Raw genomic sequence first — 22,216 nt, 5'->3', positions numbered from 1 at the left:
ACATGACACACCAAAAACATGTTAATGTTGTATTGCGATAATTATTTGATACTTTGATAAGTTCTTGTGAGCCATCTGAGACTTGTTTAAATTAGTGCTAAAAATTTTCTCTGTTTTTATTATTGTTATATTGTAGGACATTACAAAATCCATAACCAGTGAAGCTTGCCAATCTCTGAAAAGAAGGCGTGATTTATTTACTGGCCTGAAAATGAAACAAGAGATCCTTTTGTGTGAGTCATTTTGCTACCTACCAAATGAAATAGAGTGAGAGTATTGTTCCTCAAATGTGTTATCTAGCTCTGAAACTCCAACAAAATGTAATGAGGTTGTGTCCTACTACTGTTTGACTGACACCAGCCACCTGAATTTGGCTGTCTTTTCTTGTCCTCATCACTTCATTCTCTTACTTTAGTGAACAGTATATATATTAACTATCTGCCCAATCTCTGTTCTGCTAGTAGATACTGGTAACACAAATTACTCCTTTTTTCCCACCTGTTCTCTGAAACAAGATCCTACTGTTAATTTGTCCGGCAAAACCAACCTAATTGGTACTTGTCAATTATAGACAGCTTGATTTGTATCCTATTGTTAGCTCATGTTTATTAATTAGTAAGAAATTTGAATTCAATGTAGTAAATTATGTATTGTTTCACTTTTACTAGGCCTTGTTGATCAGATAATACATTCAAGTGAGGATGTGGACATTGATGACTTAATCAAGGATCTTCATCCCAAGGTACACTTGGAATGACTGCTTTACTGTCTCTGTTACTCCCTCCATTCCAAATTATAGGTTGTTTTGTTTTTTTTATATATCTAGACATAGTGTATATCTGGGTGCATAGCAAAAACTATGTACCTAGAAAAGGCAAAACGACTTATAATTTGGGATGGAGGAAGTACTTATGATGACCAATTAAGGCAAATGTCCCTTTTCCAGGTAATGCTGGGTATACCTTTATTGGAAGGGACCAGTCCAGCTTCATGTTTTCCTCGTATTGCTTTTGGCTATGATGCTGTGTGCTACAGTTACATATGGAGTGAGGTTTGATCAATACAAATCCTAAGCCATATTGCTTCCATCATATATTTGGAGAGAGTAGAATTACACTTTCTCTGAACTATGCAGGTGTTTGCTGCAGACCTTTTTGTATCAAAATTTAAAGACGACTTGCTCAATCAGCATGCTGGATTGCGGTTCAGAAATAAGGTAATTGCTAATTGCTAATGTGCCCTCCTTGCATGCTCATGTGAATTGTTACAAAATGCTTACGTCACGGCAGGTGTTGGCTCCAGGAAGCTCAAAAGACCCCCTGGAGATTATAACGGACTACCTAGGAAGAGAACCATCACTCCAACCTTTTATTCAGAGCAGAACAAGGAATAGTTTGTGAGGGATCATTTATGATGTAACCATTAGAGTTTTTTCTTTTTTGAATGTAGCTATTGAAGGTCAGCTTATTGTCGTGAGTTCTTTCTTTCTTTCTTTCTTTTTTTCATAAGATAAGAGATTTCGGACATCATTTGTTTGACCCTTTAGTTAAGCTGGAATACAAAAGATGTCCCTAGATTCTGCTCGGGCCATCTTTTCCTAACCTTAGCATACTTTCAAGCTTTCAGCTAATGCCTGAGCACGTGAATCAAGTAAGATTGTACAGGAAGTTAGAAATAAGAACTTGAACTTCAAGTCTGTTGATGTAAGCACGAAGCACGTCTTTTAAAGGTTTTGCTTTAAGAAGACTGGAAATTAAAGTTGATAACTGGATGAAAACTTGGCATACACACAAAACTCACTTTCATTAAACATTTACGAAGCTTACAGAACGAGGAATAATACCAGACTTTAGTGCACACCGATATAGGTAATACCGTAATAAAACCTGATGGAAATGCAAAATACAGAATTCAACAAAAAAGATGCACCTGATATACGCCACATGGAACAATATGAACGATCAGGTTACATGTTGTATGGAGCTCAAATGCTCAATGCTTCACAACTAGGACCACTGAGATTGATATTTCTTCTCAAAAAATGGTAACCTCAAGCACCAGTAATTCCATAATACACAAAGGGCACAAAAGGAATGAAAGAATTGAGCTCTACAAGGGGAAGAGTAACTTTAGATTACAGTCTACAACTTTGCACACTACATTCTTCCACAAAAATCACTGAAGGATTCAGTACTCACATTAAGCTAACTGGTTACTTGACTGTAATCCAACATCCCTCTTTGCACCAGTTGAAAAGAACACGTTGATGCTTCCCTGTAAAGGGCCTATTTCACAATGCATGATTTTTGCTACAGATAATATGCGGGGTCTCGGGCGGCGCCGGCGGGTTGCGGTGCGGTGGGGAGGGGGGGATAGGATTGGATTGGGGTCGGGTGACGCGGGAGGCGGGACGAGCGGAGTGGTTGGGGGAAGGGAAAAGCGAGGTGGGCGGAGCGAAATGGCGATTGACGAGGGTGGCCGCCCGGATGATGATGGCGTGGCGGCAGCGTGGGACGGGGTACGGGGGAGGAGGAAAGAGGCTGGCTGGCGAGGCAAGCAAGGAACTAACGAACAATCGAGAGGAAACAGGGGGTGTGGTGGTGGGTGAGGAGGAAGGAGGGATAAAAGGAAAATGAGGCTTTTATATGTATGTCATTAAGAAAGTTTGTAATTATACAGAAGCCATAAAAAAGGTGACCGTACACATGTACCACTGCTCTAAACTTCTTTGCCTTACACGTCATTCCGTCCTGGTTCTGTTTGTTTTTCGCTGTTACAGGTGGGACCGGCCAGTGAAATTGTCCATATTGTCCTTGGACGGTGGTCGTCCATTGTCGGTGTTTCGTACAAGCACCGGCAAGTAAATTTATAGTAATGCGCGTTAGGCTCGGATGGTGCGCTAAAGGACACAGGATTTATACTGGTTCGGGCGGAACGTCCCTACGTCCAGTTTGTTGCTGCTTGTGTTATTAGCACCGTGAACGGTCTGTAGTAAGGGATACAAACTGCCGAGAGAGGGACTGGTCCCAAGTCTCTGATCGAAGGATTGAAAGGTGGTCGAGAGCTTCGTAGCTGCTTGTGTGTATGAGTGCGTTCTATTGTTTGGTCCTATTTTTTCTGTCCCTTTGATGCAGGATGCGCATCCCCTTTTATAGATGAAGGGGCTGGCTTTACAAGGGTGAGGGCTCCAGGATGCGTACTCTACTTAGCCTTGGGGCTCATGTCTACCTGGTCAGGTCCCCATTCTGATGAGTGCGAAGGAAGATAAGTGCTTACGATGTTGTCGATATCTCTGTAGGATGTCAGATTAGTCACAGCATGCTGCCCCCAGGGTATGGGCTGTAGTACAGTGGTTTTGACTTAGGAGCCTCCCCCTAGCCTTGCTCCATACGCCTTCTGGTTCCCATGATTCTTGTTGGGAGAATTCGGGGTCGGGGTCCGGTGTAGTGCCGTGGCCAAGGCCCTCTGACTGGGAGGACCTGAGGGGTCGGGAAGAGGGCCCCGCTCCCTCGGGTCCATAGCGCGGTGACGGAGTATCCGTCGTTCGTGGAGATAGCAAATCCGTTCTTGGAGCGTAGCGGTTGTCGTATATCTTCGTTGGGTTCCGTGTCCCAGAGCTGAAGGCGGCGCCTACAACTCTACCGAGTGAGATGCACGCACCTGTAATACCTTTTGGGCTCAGCGGCGCCCAGAAGGGTCTAAAGCATCAGTCCTGTTGCTCCCTGGCAGTCCTTTTCCTGCCAGGGCGCAGGGTATGGTCGTTGGAGCCATGGTTGACCCGAACGTCTTGTCTCGTCCTGTACCCATCATTATGAGGGATAGATATCGATCAGGGCGAGGCTCGTTCTGGGCCGTCGGGTGAGGCGGAGATCAATCCCTATCTCTTGGGCGAGACTAACCCTATCCCTCTGGGATCGGGCGAGGCGGAATCCATCCCTTAGCCTTTGGGCGAGACCGAGCCCGCCCTATAGGCGTCGGGCGAGACGGAGTTTAGCCTTGAGCCTTTGGGCGAGGTAGGGTTATCCCACAAAGGCGTTGGGTGAGGCTGACCCTGCCCCTCCGGGATCGGGCGAGACGGAACTCATCCCTTAGCCCTCGGGCGTGACCGAGCCCGCCCTCAAGGCATCGGGCGAGACGGAGTTTATCCCTCGGCCCTCGGGCGAGACCGAGCCCGTCCCAAAGGTGTCGGGCGAGGCGGAACCGAACTTTTGTTACTCGAACAAGGGATGACATGACGCCTTTATGCGTCCAGAAGTTTTTCACGCTTGGTGGTTATCGGTTCCACCTCCTAGGGTACCCTGGTATTAGGTCCCCGACAGTAGCCCCCGAGACTCTAGGTGATTCGTGTAGAACCGCCTGGAGGATGTTTTTGATTTCGTCGAAGGTAATTTGCCGGAGGGTGCGCGCAAGCGCACCCGATGGGTGTAGCCCCCGAGCCTCCGGGTGACTCGAGTAGAGTTGCCCGGGGGGTTGTATCGGCTCCTTCGCGGGTAAGGCTGAAGGACTTAGTTTTTTATCAACTGGATGTTCTTCCGAGTGGGTCATGGCGTCCCGTTCGCTGGGAACTGATTCGGGGCTGTCCTAACTGGTGCTTCTGCCCTTGATGACGGATCGTTCGTGGATTCCTTCTTGGTTGGGCCGGTGGCGAGTTTCTGGGCCCTAGGTGGGCCAGAGAGAAAAAGAACAGGCCTTTGTGGCTTGCGTTTCCCGGGTGGGTAGAGAGTCCGGATTCGCTTGGGGAAGGCGAACCGTCTGCCGAGATTTTTGGGGTGAGAGGATAGGGACTACGGGCGCGTGTCCCGCGACGTGACGTGGTGGCGCGCGTGGCAGGCCCGGAGATCGAGGCGGACGGTTGCCCTTCTCGCGTCCGTCGCCCCCTATAAAACCGCGGGGTTCGCCCCCAGGGTCCCGTATTTCACTCCCCTTCCTTTGCGTTCTGAAACCTCCGCCGCCAATCTTTCCAGCCTCTCGCGCCCACATCGTTACCGTCGACCGGCCTGCGTTCGTGTTCCAGCCGCCGTTAAGCTCGCGCCTGCCCTTCCCCCCTACTGCTTCAATGGAGTTGTGGGGGTAGAACAAGCATCACCTCCCGGCGTCTGGAGGGCCTCGTCTGCCGTGGCCTTCTCCGCCCACTGTCCGCCGTCCAGGAGTGGTTGCTTCCTGGCGACGAGGGTGAGCCGGTGCCGCCTGAAGGGTATGTCGTCTCTTTTGCCCTCTTCCATGAGCGGGGATTCGGGGTACCCGCGCATAGATTCCTTCGGGGGCTATTAGATTACTATGAGGTAGAGCTGCAGCATCTAACTCCCAATGGGATACAGCATATGGCAGCGTTTGTTGCCCTGTGCGAGGGTTTCCTGGGGATCGATCCCCATTTTGATCTGTGGCGGTATTTCTTTAGCGTTAGTCTGCCGAAGAGGAAGATTGGGGGGAAAGAAGTGAACGCGCCGATGGGGTGTGCCAGCATTCATCTGTGCCATACCCGATCAAAGGGTTACCCGTACATGCGTCTGGCTACATCCAACAAGGGATGGCATTCGTAGTGGTTTTATGTTAGGGATGATGTGAGTGCCACCCTACCAAAGTACACCGGACGTCTTATTGTGGATGCTCCGGCGTCGTGGGGCTGGGGCGTCCAGTCTAAAGACAAGAAGCACATCTCCGACCTTCTCTCCGCCCTCCATGCCCTGAAGGGTCGGGGTGTAAAGGGGTCGGGGATTATCGGTGCCTACCATGCGAGGAGGGTGGCGCCACTGATGGCGTGTGTGCTTCCCCTGCATCGGATGATGCCCGGGATATCGTTCGAGGGGACGGTGCTCGTTGACGAGGCGCTCCCTTATTCGGAAGTGGCGCAGCGTGTCAAGGAGGCGATGGAGCCGACGAAGGATTCTGCCGGCATGGTCCTCGACATCGTGTATCCGGTGCCCGGGCATCCTCCAATGCGGCCGGAGCCTGGGTTCTTCGAATTCGTAAGCCCTCTTCTCCCGCACTCTTTTCTTTCTCCTGAATCTCCCCCTTTTTTTAATACTTGCTTTTGTGATGTTGGGGCTAGCTGAGGGGGCTAGTCTTCAAGGATAGTCCGGCTCCACTACCGAAGGACAGGGCTGCGGCGGCGGCGAATCGACTCGTGGCCGAGCAGGACAAGAAAGCAAAGGAGGAGATGAAGAAGGCGAAACGACTGAAGCAGGAGGCACGGGATCGGGGAGAGGACGTGAGCAGTGAGGATGACGACGATGATGAGGATGACGACGACGACGACGAGGTAGCCGTCGACGTGGATTGGGGCGTCCTGGAGGATGAGGAGACGCTGACAAGTGGCCACCCACCCGTGCAGGGGCCCTTCGCTTTTCACGCAGAGGGAAGTGAATCGATGAGGTCAGTGGAGGCCGGCGAGTCCGCCGTTTTGCACGGCGTGCCGGCCGAGGATAAGGTACGGCCACCTCCTTTCCTTCTTTCAGAACAATCTCCTCACATTATAATCAGCGGCATAATTCAGGGGAACATATTGGTAAGACCATAAAAAATGAAATCGCAAAAAATCAAACAAAACAAAATTAAGACGCAAAAGCACGAAAGGCGTCCAGACTCGAAAAGTACCGACACTTGTCCATATATTACATATAAGCTGTTCTCAAAATTGTTCGATTAATTACTCCTGCGAAGGGAGAACCATTTCTTTCAGACTGTCTGCCAGGTTCTTCGCAAGGGGAGCGACCATCTTCTCCATTTCCTCCAGCTCTTCATCCTCGTAGGTGGACGGAAAGCCTTCGCTCATCACCCTCAGGTTTATTTCCTTCTCATAATGGGCGTGGGCGACGGTGAAGGCCTGGGTAATCCCGGCGTGAAAGGCACTCTCCTCAAGTTGGCCCACCCGAGCCGTGATACCTCCGACACGAGCCGCGAGCAGGCTAGTCTCCACCGGCTCCATCACATTCAGGGCATTAAGGACCACCCCGACCGCAGCTTGTAGAAGATCGTGCTCATCGCTCTCAGTCTGAAGGGCCCTGCGCGTATAGGCAGCCTCTTTCTCCAGCTTGGTGGCGACGTTCTCAGCACTCATCTTTCCTTTCACCGCGTCATCAAGCTCCGCCCGGAGAGAGCGGACCACCTCGACGTCCTCGTCCACCTTCTGCTGGAGGGCTATGGCCCTACTCTCGGCCTTCCGCCGGAGGTCCCGCTCCATCTCCAGCTCCTTCAGGACTTCGCCGGCCTTCTCATTGGCCGCGACATTCCTCTGTAGCAGCTCGTCTCGCTCTTTTTTGAGTCTGGCAATCTCCTCTCCATCCAGCTTAGACCTCGCCGATAGGTCCTCGAACATCCCGTGCGCCTCCTCCGCATCCTGATGCGCCTAGGCCTCCCACTCCTGGACGATAGCAAGCTGGGCGGCCATGTTTGCCCGCAGCCGGGCCTCCTCGGAGAGGCGATCTCGCTTCGCCTTCTGCTCACGGAGGAATTGGGATTTTTTCCGGCTACGAGCAACAAGAATCTGAGGAGGAAGAGGACTGATATCAGAAATGCGAGAACACAAGAACACACGAAGAAAGAAGAAGGTCCAGAAAATACCTGAGTGGTAGGGATAACGATCTCACGAAGGGCTCCTCTGGCCTGGTCCAGGGCGTTCAGCATGGTCGAGATCCTGATGTCAAGACCCTCCCGCTCCATGCTCTCGGAATGATCATCGAGCGAGAAAAGAGCTGACGTCGGGTCCTGAACAGCCATGCACTGGAGTGGCGGCTCCCCCTACGTAGGGGAGCGGCTTCCTCCCAACAAAGGGGCCGGTGGCAGCTCCCTCCTGACCCTGTGCGGCACCACCGCCGCACTCAAGGACCCTCTGGCTGGACCCTCCTCCATCTGGACCACTTCGGGCGCCACGGGCGGATCCACATGGGCGCCTGGCGGCGCGGATTGCACCACGCCCTCGGGTGCCACCACGACCGCGCCCGGCTGATCCAGGCTCGACGCAGTCACGATCACCTTCACCGGCGGTATGCGGTCCTCGGCCGGCTGTTCCACACCCACCATGGAAGAGACCGCTCGCTCAATAACCTCCACGGGCGTGGGAGCCACCATGGACGTCGTCGGTTCGGCCAACGCGGCCCCGACATCGGCACCACCCCTGCCCAAAACAGGGGTGGCTCCAGGTGACGCCGTCTGTTCCACTCAAAGGGCGAGACTCTTCTTGGGCGCCAGCCCCAGGGGGTGACCCGTCCGCAAGAACCTACACAAAGGTAATAACCGTTAAGTCAAAATAAAAATGGAAAAAGGATGAAAACAGAGGAGTCAAAAGCTTACGTTGACGTCCTCGGCCGACGAAAGCGTTTTGGGGATGGATCCCCAGATCCCTGCCCAGACTCGTCCGGACGGGACCGTTTCGTGCCTACCCCCTGCTCCAGGGCAGGGGGGATCATCTCGTCGGGCGCGGCACCGAAGCCGTCCCCCTCCATTGTCTCGCGGGGCGCAGCACCGGAGCTGCTCCCCTCCATCACCTCGCAGGGCGCGGCATCAGAGCCGAGCGCGGCTCCGGTGCTACCCTCTTCCACGATCGCCTCAAGGTCGGCGGCAGCAAGCCCAGCGTCCCCCATCCACCGGCCGAGGATTGGTGGACGGGGGACGCTGGGCTTGCTGCCGCCGACCTTGAGGCGATCGTGGAAGAGGGTAGCACCGGAGCCACGCTCGGCTCTGATGCCGCGTCCTGCGAGGTGATGGAGGGGAGCAGCTCCGGTGCTGCGCCCCGCAAGACAATGGAGGGGGACGGCTTTGGTGCCGCGCCCGACGAGATGATCCCCCCTGCCCCGGAGCAGGGGGTAGGCACAAAACGGTCCCGTCCGGACGAGTCTGGGCAGGGATCTGGGGATCCATCCCCAAAACGCTTTCGCCGGCCGAGGACGTCAACGTAAGCTTTTGACTCCTCTGTTTTCATCCTTTTTCCATTTTTATTTTGACTTAACGATTATTACCTTTGTGTAGGTTCTTGCGGACGGGTCACCCCCTGGGGCTGGCGCCCAAGAAGAGTCTCGCCCTTCGAGTGGGATAGACGGCGTCACCTGGAGCCACCCCTGTTTCGGGCAGGGGTGGTGCCGATGTCGGGGCCGCGTTGGCCGAACCGACGGCGTCCATGGTGGCTCCCACGCCCGCGGAGGTTATTGAGCGAGCGGTCTCTTCCGTGGCGGGCGTGGAACAGCCGGCCGAGGACCGCATACCGTCGGTGAAGGTGATCGTGACTGCGCCGAGCCTGGATCAGCCGGGCGCGGTCGTGGTGGCACCTGAGGGCGTGGTGCAATCCACGCCGCCAGGCGCCCATGTGGATCCGCCCGTGGCGCCCGAAGCGGTCCAGACAGAGGAGGGTCCAGCCGGAGGGTCCTCGAGTGCGGCGGTGGTGCCGCACAGGGTCAAGAGGGAGCCGCCACCGGCCCCTTTGTCGGGAGGAAGCCGCTCCCCTACGCGGGGGGAGCTGCCACTCCAGTGGATGGCTGTTCAGGACCCGACGTCAGCTCTTTTCTCGCTCGATGATCATTCCGAGAGCATGGAGCGGGAGGGTCTTGACATCGGGATCTCGACCATGCTGAACGCCCTGGACCAGGCCAGAGGAGCCCTTCGTGAGATCGTTATCCCTACCACTCAGGTATTTTCTGGACCTTCTTCTTTCTTCGTGTGTTCTTGTGTTCTCGCATTTCTGATATCAGTCCTCTTCCTCCTCAGATTCTTGTTGCTCGTAGCCGGAAAAAATCCCAATTCCTCCGTGAGCAGAAGGCGGAGTGGGATCGCCTCTCCGAGGAGGCCCGGCTGCGGGCAAACATGGTTGCCCAGCTTGCTATCGTCCAGGAGCGGGAGGCCCAGGCGCGTCAGGATGCGGAGGAGGCACACAGGATGTTCGAGGACCTGTCGGCGAGGTCTAAGCTGGATGGAGAGGAGATTGCCAGACTCAAAAAAGAGCGAGACGAGCTGCTGTAGAGGAATGTCGTGGCCAATGAGAAGGCCGGTGAAGTCCTAAAGGAGCTGGAGATGGAGCGGGACCTCCGGCGGAAGGCCGAGAGTAGGGCCACAGCCCTCCAGTAGAAGGTGGACGAGGACGTTGAGGTGGTCCACTCTCTCCGGGCGGAGCTTGATGATGCGGTGAAAGGAAAGATGAGTGCTAAGAACGTCACCACCAAGCTGGAGAAAGAGGCTGCCTATACGCGCAGGGCCCTTCAGGCTGAGAGCGATGAGCACGATCTTCTACAAGCTGCGGTCGGGGTGGTCCTTAACGCCCTGAATGTGACGGAGCTGGTGGAGACCAGCCCGCTCGCGGCTCGTGTCGGAGGTATCACGGCTCGGGTGGGCCAACTTGAGGAGAGTGCCTTTCACGCCGGGATTACCCAGGCCTTCACCGTCGCCCACGCCCATTATGAGAAGGAAATAAGCCTGAGGGTGATGAGCGAAGGCTTTCCGTCCACCTACGAGGATGAAGAGCTGGAGGAAATGGAGAAGATGGTCGCTCCCCTTGCGAAGAACCTGGCAGACAGTCTGAAAGAAATGGTTCTCCCTTCGCGGGAGTAATTAATCGAACAATTTTGAGAACAGCTTATATGTAATATGTGGACAAGTGTCGGTACTTTTCGAGTCTGTACGCCTTTCGTGCTTTTGCGTCTTAATTTTGTTTTGTTTGATTTTTTGCGATTTCATTTTTTACGGTCTTACCAATATGTTCCCCTGAATTATGCCGCTGATTATAATGTGAGGAGATTGTTCCGAAAGAAGGAAAGGAGGTGGCCGTACCTTAACAGCCCCCGAGTAAGGTCTGACCCCCGCACCTGCTGGGGTCGGGTGTTTCTGGAGATCGGTGTCGCAGAACCGACCAATTTATAAGAATACAAGTACAATGGCAATCCGCAAGCGGTCGCACTATCATACTTGAATCCATATAAACCCGGTAGTCCGTCGAGTACCACGACGGGTCTCGATAAACGATTTACAACAACCAAGATCATACAGGATTCAACATACATGCCACATATTACATAAAGTTCACAGATACTTTTCATCATCAGAGTACGAATAAAAAGTTATTACAAACTGAGTTTGATAAACAAAGCGGAAGCAAATAAGTTCGAAGATAAAGTTTCCAACATAGTTTGATACAGTGCCAAGCCAGATCACGGTCCACAAAAGCAAAGATAGGAATTACTAAAGAAGCCTGCCCAAGGCTTACTCCTCATCCACAGCGGGATAGAAGCAACTCTTGCAATAACCATGATACACAGTGCCATCTGCAACAATGGGAAAATAAACCCTGAGTACGAGAATGTACTCAGCTAGACTTACCCGTCATGAACCAGAAATAAAATGACTCCAAGGATTATGCAAGGCTGTATAAGTGGACGTAACTTGACAACATTTTGCGAAGAAGGCAATTAACCATTGTACAATTGTGATTCTTTTATCAAGTTAATTATAACTATCCATTTCTAGATTAGCAACTATCCTGTGCCAAACATGTGGTATATTATTTAGAATCATACAATAGTAACCATAGCAGGTATTGTAATTCCATATTCATTTGAACCATCATGTTTCATAATATAGTTGCTACGATGTTGGGACTAGCCAAGTTTCTCACTATCTGGGAGAGACGGCGATTCTAATCGATTTCAACCAGCTGGAAATTTATTCCTAACACAAACCCAGATCTATCAGCCACGATAGTCTTAGGTCACCTTTGGTACAACTCAGGTACACATTTCGCGGGTCCATACCACGCCGCACAATCTGGAACACCAGATGCCAGGATGCTCAGGCCAAGCCTGCCCTTGGGCTCAGTCTGATCGTTCCCCAGAAGGAGCGCACAACAGAATGGTTCCCGGCCTGAGTTGAATTACTCGGCTTTGCGGTCGGAACGAGTTATCCGGCCAGCTAAGTGAGAGGCATGCGTTCAATCTTGTCAGAAGCACCAACAACGGTACGGTCCTTAATCGACACAGACGGGGATAAATCCACACCCAAGACCTCCATGTCTTGTTGCTTCTCTATCGACTTCCCGTCCGGTCTCAATTTATTTTTACCACATGGTTCTGTTCCACGATAGCAGATATAGCCAACCGTGCTCTGGTATCCACCTATATCTCGCAGGTGACAGGACATCACCCGACTTCTACCGGTCTAAGCATGGCTAAGCATATATTCGATCCTAGACCTATACCGGTTAAAGAGTTAATATCTGGACAAGGAATGTACATGCATCAAGTGGTTTCATTCAACTCTTATAACCTAATGCATCAATCATAAATACGTAAGTAAACATTTGCAAATTACTGGGAGACTTATAATGCTCCGGGGCTTGCCTCGCAGAAAGGAAGTAGGGCGGTGGTCAGGGCACTCCGGAAGCTCTTCAGGGTTTTGCTCCACGCCTTCGGGAGCTGGGGCTTGCGGATTCTCCTGCGGGTTCCCTTCCTCTGCTTCTTTGAATTCCAGCAACGTGATCTCTTCCTCCGATCCTAGATGCATGAGTATGGTATAAGTATTACGAATGCATATATGTTAACAAGTGCATCACGTTGTTTGAGTAGGTGCATATCTCTTCTTGATTATTACTTAACTACTTCTACAATGCATCGATTATGCCACAAACAGTAGCTACTCGTTTCACTCATAACTAGAGTTCTACAAATCCAAAAACAGTGATCCTGGACTTTCTGGAAAGCTTATCAAATTCTCTACAACTTTGTTATTAACCATTTTTACAGTCTACACTAGTTTCAACATGTAACTCATCACACTCTAGAATCAGTCCGGAAATGATTTAACATGCAATATAAAGTAAGAATACTTCTACTTTATGTAATCATTCCAAATTTGACAAACTAGAACCTACCAACAGTGTAAGCATACCAATTACAGTTAAGATGATATAATGGTGAAGACCAAACTATTTATTAAATTGCCTTTATTATTTTATTTAGATATCTAGGTTAAATAATAAATACATATTAGATGTGCTTAATAAATTCTCAAAAATTTACAGAGCCTTACTAATTCTATCAAAGGACTACTATAAAATTTCATGTTATTTTACTAAGTAGAACATTCTATACAAAAATGATAAGGAAGCAAGGCTTGAAATAGCATAAATGGAAAATCCTATTTAAAAGTGTCAAGCAACAGATTTCTTATTTTTCTTAACATCCATATGGTACTAGTATCACCTCCAATAAATTTCATGAATTTTGGACTCATAATTAATTTATAAAAATTCATGCAAGGATTAACTATTTATAAAAGAAAAATCTATAACTATAGATCTACACATGCACTAGTCCTCAAATTTTTACCCAAGCTCATGTATGACAAGAATAGCCTACCACAAAAATTTCATAATTTTTGGAGCACAGGAACTCTAGATATAAAATAAACAAATTTGAATGCATTCAAAAGCACATTTCAAATCCTTATTTAAATCTCCAGAAATTTCTACTGTTGAAGCCAAGAACATATTTTTCCTAAATACTACACTTCCTAAGGAACACAACCATATTTATTTCACAATTTTAGGAGCTACCAAACTAAAGATACAAAAATAACAAAACACATGAATTTAGGGTTTAAATCTGAAAAGAATGAACTAGCTTTCTAATACCAGTCACTGGCAACCGGGGCCCACCGGTCAGCCGGGCCCGCTTGTCAGCGACTGGAAACAGGGGAGGCGGTGCCATTCGACGCGGCACGGCCCTAGCTCATCGCCGGTGAACTTGCCGGTGGTATCGACTACGCCTACATGGTCTACTCATCCACCCGCACCCGATGGTGGCCTTCGCACGGCTAGAAGGAGCACCGAAGCTCATCACCAGCGACCATGGCGGGCGGCTACGATGGCACGGCGGGCGAAACAACGGCAAGGTGCCGGAGTTGGCCGTGAAGGCTCGAAAGGAGGTCTGGCCAAGTATAAATGAGCTACGACGAAGCCATTTTACCAACTAACTCAGCGAATGGAGGTCGGAGTCGGTGCGGCTACGACGACGGTCGCGGCGGCGGAGCACCGGTGAGGACCGCACGTGGCATGGGAGCTTATCGTGCTTCTACGGCTGGCAATACAGGCACGGTAGGACTGAGGGGGCACTATGTGGCTACTGTGGTGACAGAGGGGCGACGAGGGAGAGCTGGCGCCAGCAATGGCGTCGGCGGTGCTCCTAGGCTACGATGGTGGCTGCGGGTGAGCGATGGAGGCCGCGAAAATGAAAAATGGGACTCGGGGTGGGAGCGGGCGAGCGCTGCGGGTGATAAAGGCGGCCTGGGCCTGGCTCTGCCGCGCGGGGCAGGACGCCGGCGACGCGCGGCCAGCCGCTGGCTCCACACAGCGGCTCTGTCCTGGCAACGGTCGGCCACCGAAGACAGCCGATCAGCCGATTCAGACACCGCGATGGACGCCTGACAGCTAGTTTTGACGGCGTTCGTTCACTTAAACCGTGCTACGAAATCGAAAACCGTAATTAACAAACTTGTACCTCTATGTACCATCTACAATATCTCTTAAGAAACCTTCTTCTAATTCGCAATAGATAGGGAGAAAAGTCAGTCCAAAGTTGAGCCTGTCAACTGCCATTGTAAAAAGGACTTAGAAAAATTCGTTAAGTAATGAAATCTTGGTTTTGCTGGTTTTTGTGGGACCCATTCAAGCATGTTAGAAGCTAAATCAGTCCATGACCCAAAAATAAAAGTTGTTCCTTATGTCAAATACTACAACTTTGCTTTAGTGAACTCCTCCATGCAAGGTCCCTAACACCTAGTTCAACTTTAGTCAAACATGTCACTTTAAAATCATGATACACATTCAAACCATGGCTAAATGACCAAACTGGCCCTAGCACTAAATACCAAAGTTGTTCCTAATGATATCCTAAGCATGTTAAAACAATTTTCAGGGTCATTTAAGCATTTCATGTAGTAGTCACTCATATAGCTATTCAGGTCAACACATGAAATATCACTTAAGTGCTTGATCATGAAATGTGGCCTTCATGAACAAGGTTCCTTTTGTTAACCTAAGTGTAGCTAAGGTGTTTTAGTAACTAGCACTACCCTCTTGCATTCATTTGTACATGATCATATGCATATGTTCTAAGAAACACGAGATAACAAGTAATGTTTCATATGTTTCGATCAAATGTTTCAATTGTAAATGATGATTTATGATTGCTTGATGCTCATGCTCATGTTATGCAAGTCAAGTTATGCAAGGCTAACACCCGAGGTGTTACAATCGAAATCGTGGTTCTGGTGATAATGGATGCCATCGCAATAATCCCCGCCCTGTCTTCCAACAGAAATCACAACTGGGGACTCTATGGGCTCGGCAAGGTGGGGCCTTTGAACCTGTGTCCCTGCATTGTTTGGCCCGAGCCCCCGAGCCCTGTTAGGGTCTGATAGGGTTTGGCCGTTAATTGCGTGTTACCCCGTCCTCGGTTTTCGCAATCGGAGGGGCTGAGTGAACGACACTTGCCTCGACGGCTTGAGTACCGCGCTCAACGAGCTCGCTAACGGGTACGTTCGTGCGGAATACGGGTCCATCATTTGCTGATGGGGTCGGCAGAGCCCTCTGGTGGCACTCCACAACTTCTTAACCCGCCTCTCGACAGATGCCTGAGTCGTTCGATAAGCTCAGGGGGCCCGATGGCCTCTCCTCGATGGAGATTCTATGGGTTTGGCTCGAGGTTAGAATCGAACGAGAGAAGGTCGAGACGTCCTGGTTCGCTTCTGAGCGGGGTCGGGCAGGGCCGCTGGGGCTCGTCTCGGTTATCTCTCCCTGGCTCTGTTCGGCGTGAGGCGACCTCGAGCCCTTTGCGGGCCAACCTTCGAACCTCAGCCTGTGGTTGCCTATATCGAATGAGGCGACAGCCGTTTCGTGGTGCGACACGAATCATTGGGATGCAATTTTTTGCATATGAAATGTTTTGAATGCAAGATTTAATTGAAAATAAAGGCGGGGTCGGTAACGTTACCTTGGTGGTATGAGTGGCGGAAAGCTCCTATCGGATGGGTCTAGGCCCTGATGTTTGTGACGAGGTTGGAATAACCTGCGTAAGAATTGCTGTTCTTTGTTTTCGTGTCTCGGTGATGATCCGAGCCGTTCGATTAACTTAGGCATCCTGACAGTTCTTCCCTTGGGGGAGACTCTATAGGCGGACCCCTCCGATCCTTTTTTGAGAAGGCAGATGTTGAAACTAGAGACGCGAGGGGCGTTGAGTATGATTTTTCTGGTGAACAGAAACACCGTAGCTATCGAGGCGTAGGGTTTGCTAGTTCGTCCAGTTTTACTCAAAGCTTTCTGCCTGTATGTCGCGCCCTTAGTTTCAAGCGTACGGAGGGGTTAGGTGAAGAGGATGTCTAGACTGGTAGTCATCCTCGGCAGCCCGCTGTTCGTGTCCCTGCTATTTGACAGGGTCGGAATCTTGCGAACGAATTTTAACGCATAAAGTGAGAAAACTAAGAGGCTTATCTTTCTTTGGTCGTTCATTCGTCGTGTCTTCTGGGCCGAACGGCTAACCCAGGAGATCTGAAAGGTCCCGTCGTCGGGTCGTCCGTGGTCCTGCATGGGGGAGGCGAAAAGTTGTCTGCCTATGTGGGTGCCTTAATCGCCGCGTCCGGAGCGGGTCAGTGGCGGGCCATACCCTGGCAGTATTCAGTTTGACCAAAGAGGGACGCCTCGTAGACCGGGGTTCGTCCCGTCACTTCTGGCGCGTCCCCTCAGATATCAATCAGCATTGATTGCGTATTAAAAAAGGGGAAGGGAGAGGGTTTTTCGTCTGACCTTTCGCCTTTCCTTAGTTACAGCGCCTCCTCTTTAAATAGGGAGGGGGAGAGGAATTCTCATCCCACCTCCCCTTCTGCCTCCGAGCCGCTATCTCTCCTTCTTCTTCCGTTCCACCAAGCGCGTCCGTGCGTCGTGGCAGTTCCTGAGTGAGGAAGAGTAATGCCAGAGAGAGATAGAGAACTTACAACCTTGCTCGTGAGTCTGGTGCGTGATGTCGAGCCGGAGGTTATCCAACGTAGATGAGATGGTGCGCGCGGCCCTTGGTGAGGAGTCACTGCTGCTGAAGGAAAAAAGGCGTCGGTGGGCGTCGTACGTCGTTGACTGCGCCGTCGTTCGCTGCGCTCCTCCCTTGGCGGGAGGCGTTTCCTGCCCATACGCCGTTGTCAGGGTTATGGCTGGGGATGATGGCGTAGTCCCCAGACGCCATGGCGGTGGCGTTGCTGCCGGGGTTGCGGCTGACGACGATGGCGTAGTCCCCGGACGCTCCGGCGGAGGCGTCGTAGATGGTGGCGCCTTCGAGGATCCAGCGAAGATGTCGCCGATGGAGAGCGTGGCACGGCGACCACAGTAGACGAGCTGGCCCGTGTACACGCCCCGGACGTCACCGATGGAGAGTGTGGCGCGGCGACCGCAGTAGCACTTGTGGTAGAGCTGAGCCGAGACTGTAACGAAATAACGTTGTGGGGAAGCCCCCGAGTAAACAGTCCTCAGAGTATATTGTTCCTTTTTGTAATGACATCGCTTTGTAAGTGGTGAATTTGTGCAAAAAATGAACAAAATTACATCCTTTGCTTATGGCAAGTCATTTTAACGCTTTCCAACTCTTCTCATGGTCTAAGTCATAGGAAACTAGGAACATGGGCGAACTAATTCTGATTGAACTGGTGAGCAAAGAGGTTGCAGCCGCTGGGGCGTGGGTGTCTCACAGTCCTACTAGTTGTGTTCAGAATTGGTTCCCAAGATCTTAGCCCTCGAGACTCGTTTACGAGGCGAATGGAAAACTTAGAGAATGTTTGTAAGTATAACACAGGGATTTTTTACAAGCGTAATACTTGTATTACACATGACATATGTTACGATCACATGCCAGCCCCCGAGTGAGGTCTGACCCTTCGCGATTTGCAGGGGCCGGAAGTCACTAAGGATCGGGGTTCTGTTAAGACAAAAACTGATAAAGAAAAGTGTAAGCTTATTTTAAGGATAGAAACGACGTAGCTGCTCAATGTTCCAGTCTTTGGTGAAGACATCGCCTTTGATGGTTTTCAACCGGTAGGCGCCTGGGTGAAGTATTTCCGTGACGATGTAGGGCCCTTCCTAGGGCGGGGAGAGTTTGTGACGATCCTTGTTGCTCTGCACAAGGCGGAGGACGAGGTCTCCGACGTTGAAGGCTCGACCCCGCACCCGTCGGCTGTGGTACCGCCGTAACGCTTGCTGGTACTTGGCTGAACGGAGGAGGGCGATGTCACAGGCCTTGTCCAGCTGGTCCATGGCGTCTTGGTGAGATGCCTCGGCTCCCTTTTCGTCATATGCTCTAATTCTTGGTGCTCCATAGTCGAGGTCCGTCGGGAGAATGGCCTCAGAGCCATAGATCATGAAGAAGGGTGTGTAGCCGGTGGCCCGGCTAGGAGTCGTCCTTAGGCTCCAGAGCACAGCCGGGAGCTCAGCGAGCCAACACGCGCCGAACTTGTTCAACCAGTTGAAAATTCTGGGTTTGAGGCCTTGAAGAAGCATGCCGTTTGCGCGCTCGACCTATCCGTTCGTCCGGGGTGCGCGACGGCTGCCCAATCAATTCGGATGTGTTGTTCATCACAAAAACGAATGAATTTCCTACCGGTGAACTGCGTGCCGTTGTCTGTAATGATGGAGTTCGGTACTCCAAAGCGATGGATGATGTCGAGAAAGAACAACACAGCTTGCTCGAATTTGATTGTGGATATTGGCCGAGCTTCAATCCATTTTGTGAACTTGTCTATGGTGACAAGCAGGTGGGTAAAGCCTCCAGGTGCTTTTTTAAGTGGCCCAACTAGGTCAAGCCCCCAGACCGCGAAGGGCCACGTGATGGGGATCATCTAGAGAGCCTGGGCCGGGAGGTGTGTTTGTCGAGCGTAGTATTGGCACCCTTCGCAGGTGCGTACAATTTGCTTGGCATCGGCTACTGCGGTGGGCCAATAGAAACCCTATCGGAATGCCTTCCCAACCAAGGTTCTTGGTGCGGCATGGTGTCCACATGCCCCACCGTGGATGTCGCTCAGTAGGAGTTTTCCCTGTTTGTCAGGGATACAAAGTTGCAGAATTCCGATGTGACTTCATTTGTAGAGTTCGCCCTCTACAAGAACGAAGGATTTGGCGCATCGCGCGAGCCGCCGGGCTTCCGTCTTGTCGGTCGGTAGTACATCGTGGAGGAGATAGTCGAGGTAAAGCGTTCTCCAGTCATTGGGAGGATCGGATTCCATTGCTGGATCTTCTTCAAGCTCCATGACCTCGGGGTCGGGAGGAACAGTTGGCGGATCGGCCTTGGGGATTGGACTAGAAGGGCCATCGTCGGCTTGTTCCGACCCCGCATAGCGTACCGAGGGTTTGTGTTGATCACTGGTAAAGACGCCTGTTGGAACTGGCTCTCGGCTGGATGCCGCTTTTGCGAGTGTGTCGGCCGCTTCATTGAGGCGCCTGGGGATATGATTGAGTTCGAGGCCGTCGAATTTGTCCTCCAGACGTCGGACCTCTCGACAGTATGCCTCCATCTTAACATTGTGGTAGCCTGACTCTTTCATGACCTGGTTGACGACTAGCTGAGAGTCGCCCCTGACGTCGAGGCGTTGGATGCCCAGTTCGATGGCAATTCGTAGGCCGTTGATGAGCGCTTCGTATTCTGCAGTATTGTTTGATGAGGGAAAATGAAGCCGAACCATGTACCTCATGTGCACCCCGAGGGGGGATACAAAGACTAGTCCTGCTCCGGCGCCCTTCTTCATCAGCGATCCGTCAAAGTACATTATCCAATACTCTTGGTTGATGGCTGCTGGTGGCATCTGGACCTCGGTCCACTCCGCGATGAAGTCAGCCAGTGCCTGAGATTTGATTGCCGTTCGGGGGACATAAGAAATGCCCTGATCCATCAGCTCGAGTGCCCACTTTGCGGTTCTTCCCATAGCGTCATGGCTACGAACGACCTCGCCGAGGGGGAACGACATCACTACTGTCACGGGGTGTGACTCAAAGTAGTGGCGTAGCTTCCTTTTGGTGATGAGGACGGTGTAGAGGAGTTTTTGGATCTGGGAGTAGCGGGTTTTGGAGTCGGATAACACCTCACTGATGAAATATATAGGGCGCTGCACCTTGAAGGCGTGTCCTTCTTCCTCTCGCTCTACTATTAAGGCGGAGCTAACCACTTGGGTGGTGGCCGATATATATAGTAGGAGAGATTCTCCATCGCATGGAGGAACTAGGACCGGCGGCTTAGTTAAAAATTGTTTAACCATGTCAAGTGCCTCCTGAGCCTCGGCCGTCCACTCGAAGCGGTCAGTTTTCTTCAGGAGTCGATAAAGGGGGAGTCCTTGTTCGCCGAGGCGTGAAATGAATCGGCTGAGGGCGGCAAGGCACCCGGTGATCCGTTGAACCCCCTTTATGTTTTGGATCGGGCCTATCCTCGTGATGGCTGATATCTTCTCTGGGTTGGCTTCGATGCCACGCTCGGAGACGATGAAGCCGAGCAGCATGCCCCTCGGGACCCCGAAAACACATTTTTCGGGATTGAGCTTGATGTCGTTCGCCCGGAGTTTCGCAAAGGTGCGTTCAAGGTCGGCGACAAGGTGGTCAGCCCGCTTGGATTTGACTACGATGTCATCGACATAGGCCTCAACGGTTCGCCCGATGAGGTCTCCGAAGCAACTAAGCATACAGCGCTGGTACGTTGCCCCAGCGTTCTTCAGACCAAACGGCATTGAAACGTAGCAAAATGATCCGAAGGGCGTGATAAAAGATGTCGCGAGCTGGTCAGACTCTTTCATCGCGATTTGATGGTAGCCTGAGTATGCGTCCAGGAAACAGAGGGTTTCGCACCCCGAGGTGGAATCGACTATTTGGTCTATTCATGGTAAAGGAAATGGATCCTTTGGACACGCTTTGTTGAGGCCAGTATAATCAACACACATTCTCCATTTCTCGCTTTTTTCGGACAAGAATAGGATTTGCTAACCATTCTGGGTGGTATACTTCCTTTATGAATCCTGCGGCCAGTAGTTTGGCTATCTCCTCGCCGATGGCCCTGCATTTCTCCTCGTTGAAGCGGCGCAGGCGTTGTTTCACTGGCTTGGAGCCCGGGAGGATTTGGAGAGTATGCTCGGCGACCTCCCTCGGGATGCCTGGCATATCCGAGGGTTTCCACGCAAATATGTCCCTGTTGGCGTGGAGGAAGTCGACGAGCGTGCTTTCCTACGCGGAGGAGAGCGCGGTCCCGATTCGGACTTTTTTGCCCTCGGAGCTACTGGGATCCAAGAGGACGTCCCTGGAGCCCTCTGCCGATTCGAATGATCCAGACGACTTCTTTGCGTCGGGTGTCCCTTCAATGACCTCCTCCCTGAGGGTGGCGAGCTCTTCGGATGCGATGACCGTGGATGCGTGTCTGCAGCATTCGACCTCGCACTCGTAAGCGCGCTGGAAGGAGGTGCCGATGGTGATGACCCCACGGGGGCCCGACATCTTCAGTTTCAGGTACATGTAATTGGGTACGGCCATGAACTTCGCATAACATGGTCGCCCCAGAATGGCGTGGAAAGTCCCCGAAAACCCTACTACATCGAAGGTGAGGGTCTCAGTCCGGTAATTGGATTGATCCCCAAAAGTGACGGGTAGGTCAATCTGCCCTAGCGGCACGGCTTGCCTTCCTGGCACGACGCCATGGAAAGGTGCTCGGATGGGGCGGAGGCGCGTTCGGTCGACGCCCATCTCGTCGAGCGTCTTGGCGTACATGATGTTGAGGCCGCTGCCCCCATCCATCAGTACCTTGGTGAGCCGCTTTGGACCGACGATCGGGTCGACGACAAGCGGATACCTTCCTGGGTGTGGGATGGTATCCGGATGGTCGGTCCGATCGAAGGTTATGGTGGATTCCGACCACCGGAGATAAGCTGGCATAGCCGGTCCAGCGGTATAGACCTCTCGACGTGCGACCTTCTAGCGGCGCCTGGAGTCGTAGGCCGCTGATCCTCCGAAGATCATGAGGGCACCGGTCGGAGTTGGGAAGGTGTCGTCCTTCTCCTCCATGTCGTTAGTGGTGGGAACAGGCTCCTTCCCCTGCTCCTCCTTGTTCAGACCCCCGGCCAAGTATTTGCGCATAAGGCCGCATTCCTTGTATAGGTGCTTGGCCGGGAAGGCGTGGTTTGGGCATGGCCCCTCGAGCATTTTCTCGAAGTGGTTCGAAGTGCCCTCCGCGGGCTTCCG

General features: G+C 51.7%; 1 protein-coding gene across 4 annotated transcripts in view; it reads left to right on the top strand.

Annotated features, from left to right (window-relative positions):
- The window catches only part of LOC136450901 (probable thimet oligopeptidase), a 35,600-nt gene extending 33,896 nt beyond the window's left edge, over positions 1–1,704 (top strand). For 3 of the 4 annotated variants that reach the window (XM_066451570.1, XM_066451567.1, XM_066451566.1), the window contains exons 16-20: positions 137–233; positions 669–742; positions 947–1,051; positions 1,136–1,216; positions 1,290–1,704. In XM_066451570.1, the coding sequence (XP_066307667.1) occupies positions 137–233; positions 669–742; positions 947–1,051; positions 1,136–1,216; positions 1,290–1,400 (468 nt within the window). In that variant the 3' untranslated portion in view covers positions 1,401–1,704. The remainder of the gene's footprint in view (positions 1–136; positions 234–668; positions 743–946; positions 1,052–1,135; positions 1,217–1,289) is intronic. The other variant, XM_066451569.1, reaches the window with a different exon arrangement.
- The last annotated feature ends 20,512 nt before the right edge of the window (positions 1,705–22,216 follow it).

The sequence above is a fragment of the Miscanthus floridulus genome, chromosome 5, assembly GCF_019320115.1.
Source record: "Miscanthus floridulus cultivar M001 chromosome 5, ASM1932011v1, whole genome shotgun sequence".
Lineage (NCBI taxonomy): Eukaryota > Viridiplantae > Streptophyta > Magnoliopsida > Poales > Poaceae > Miscanthus > Miscanthus floridulus.
This window is presented reverse-complemented; position numbering and strand designations above follow the sequence as displayed.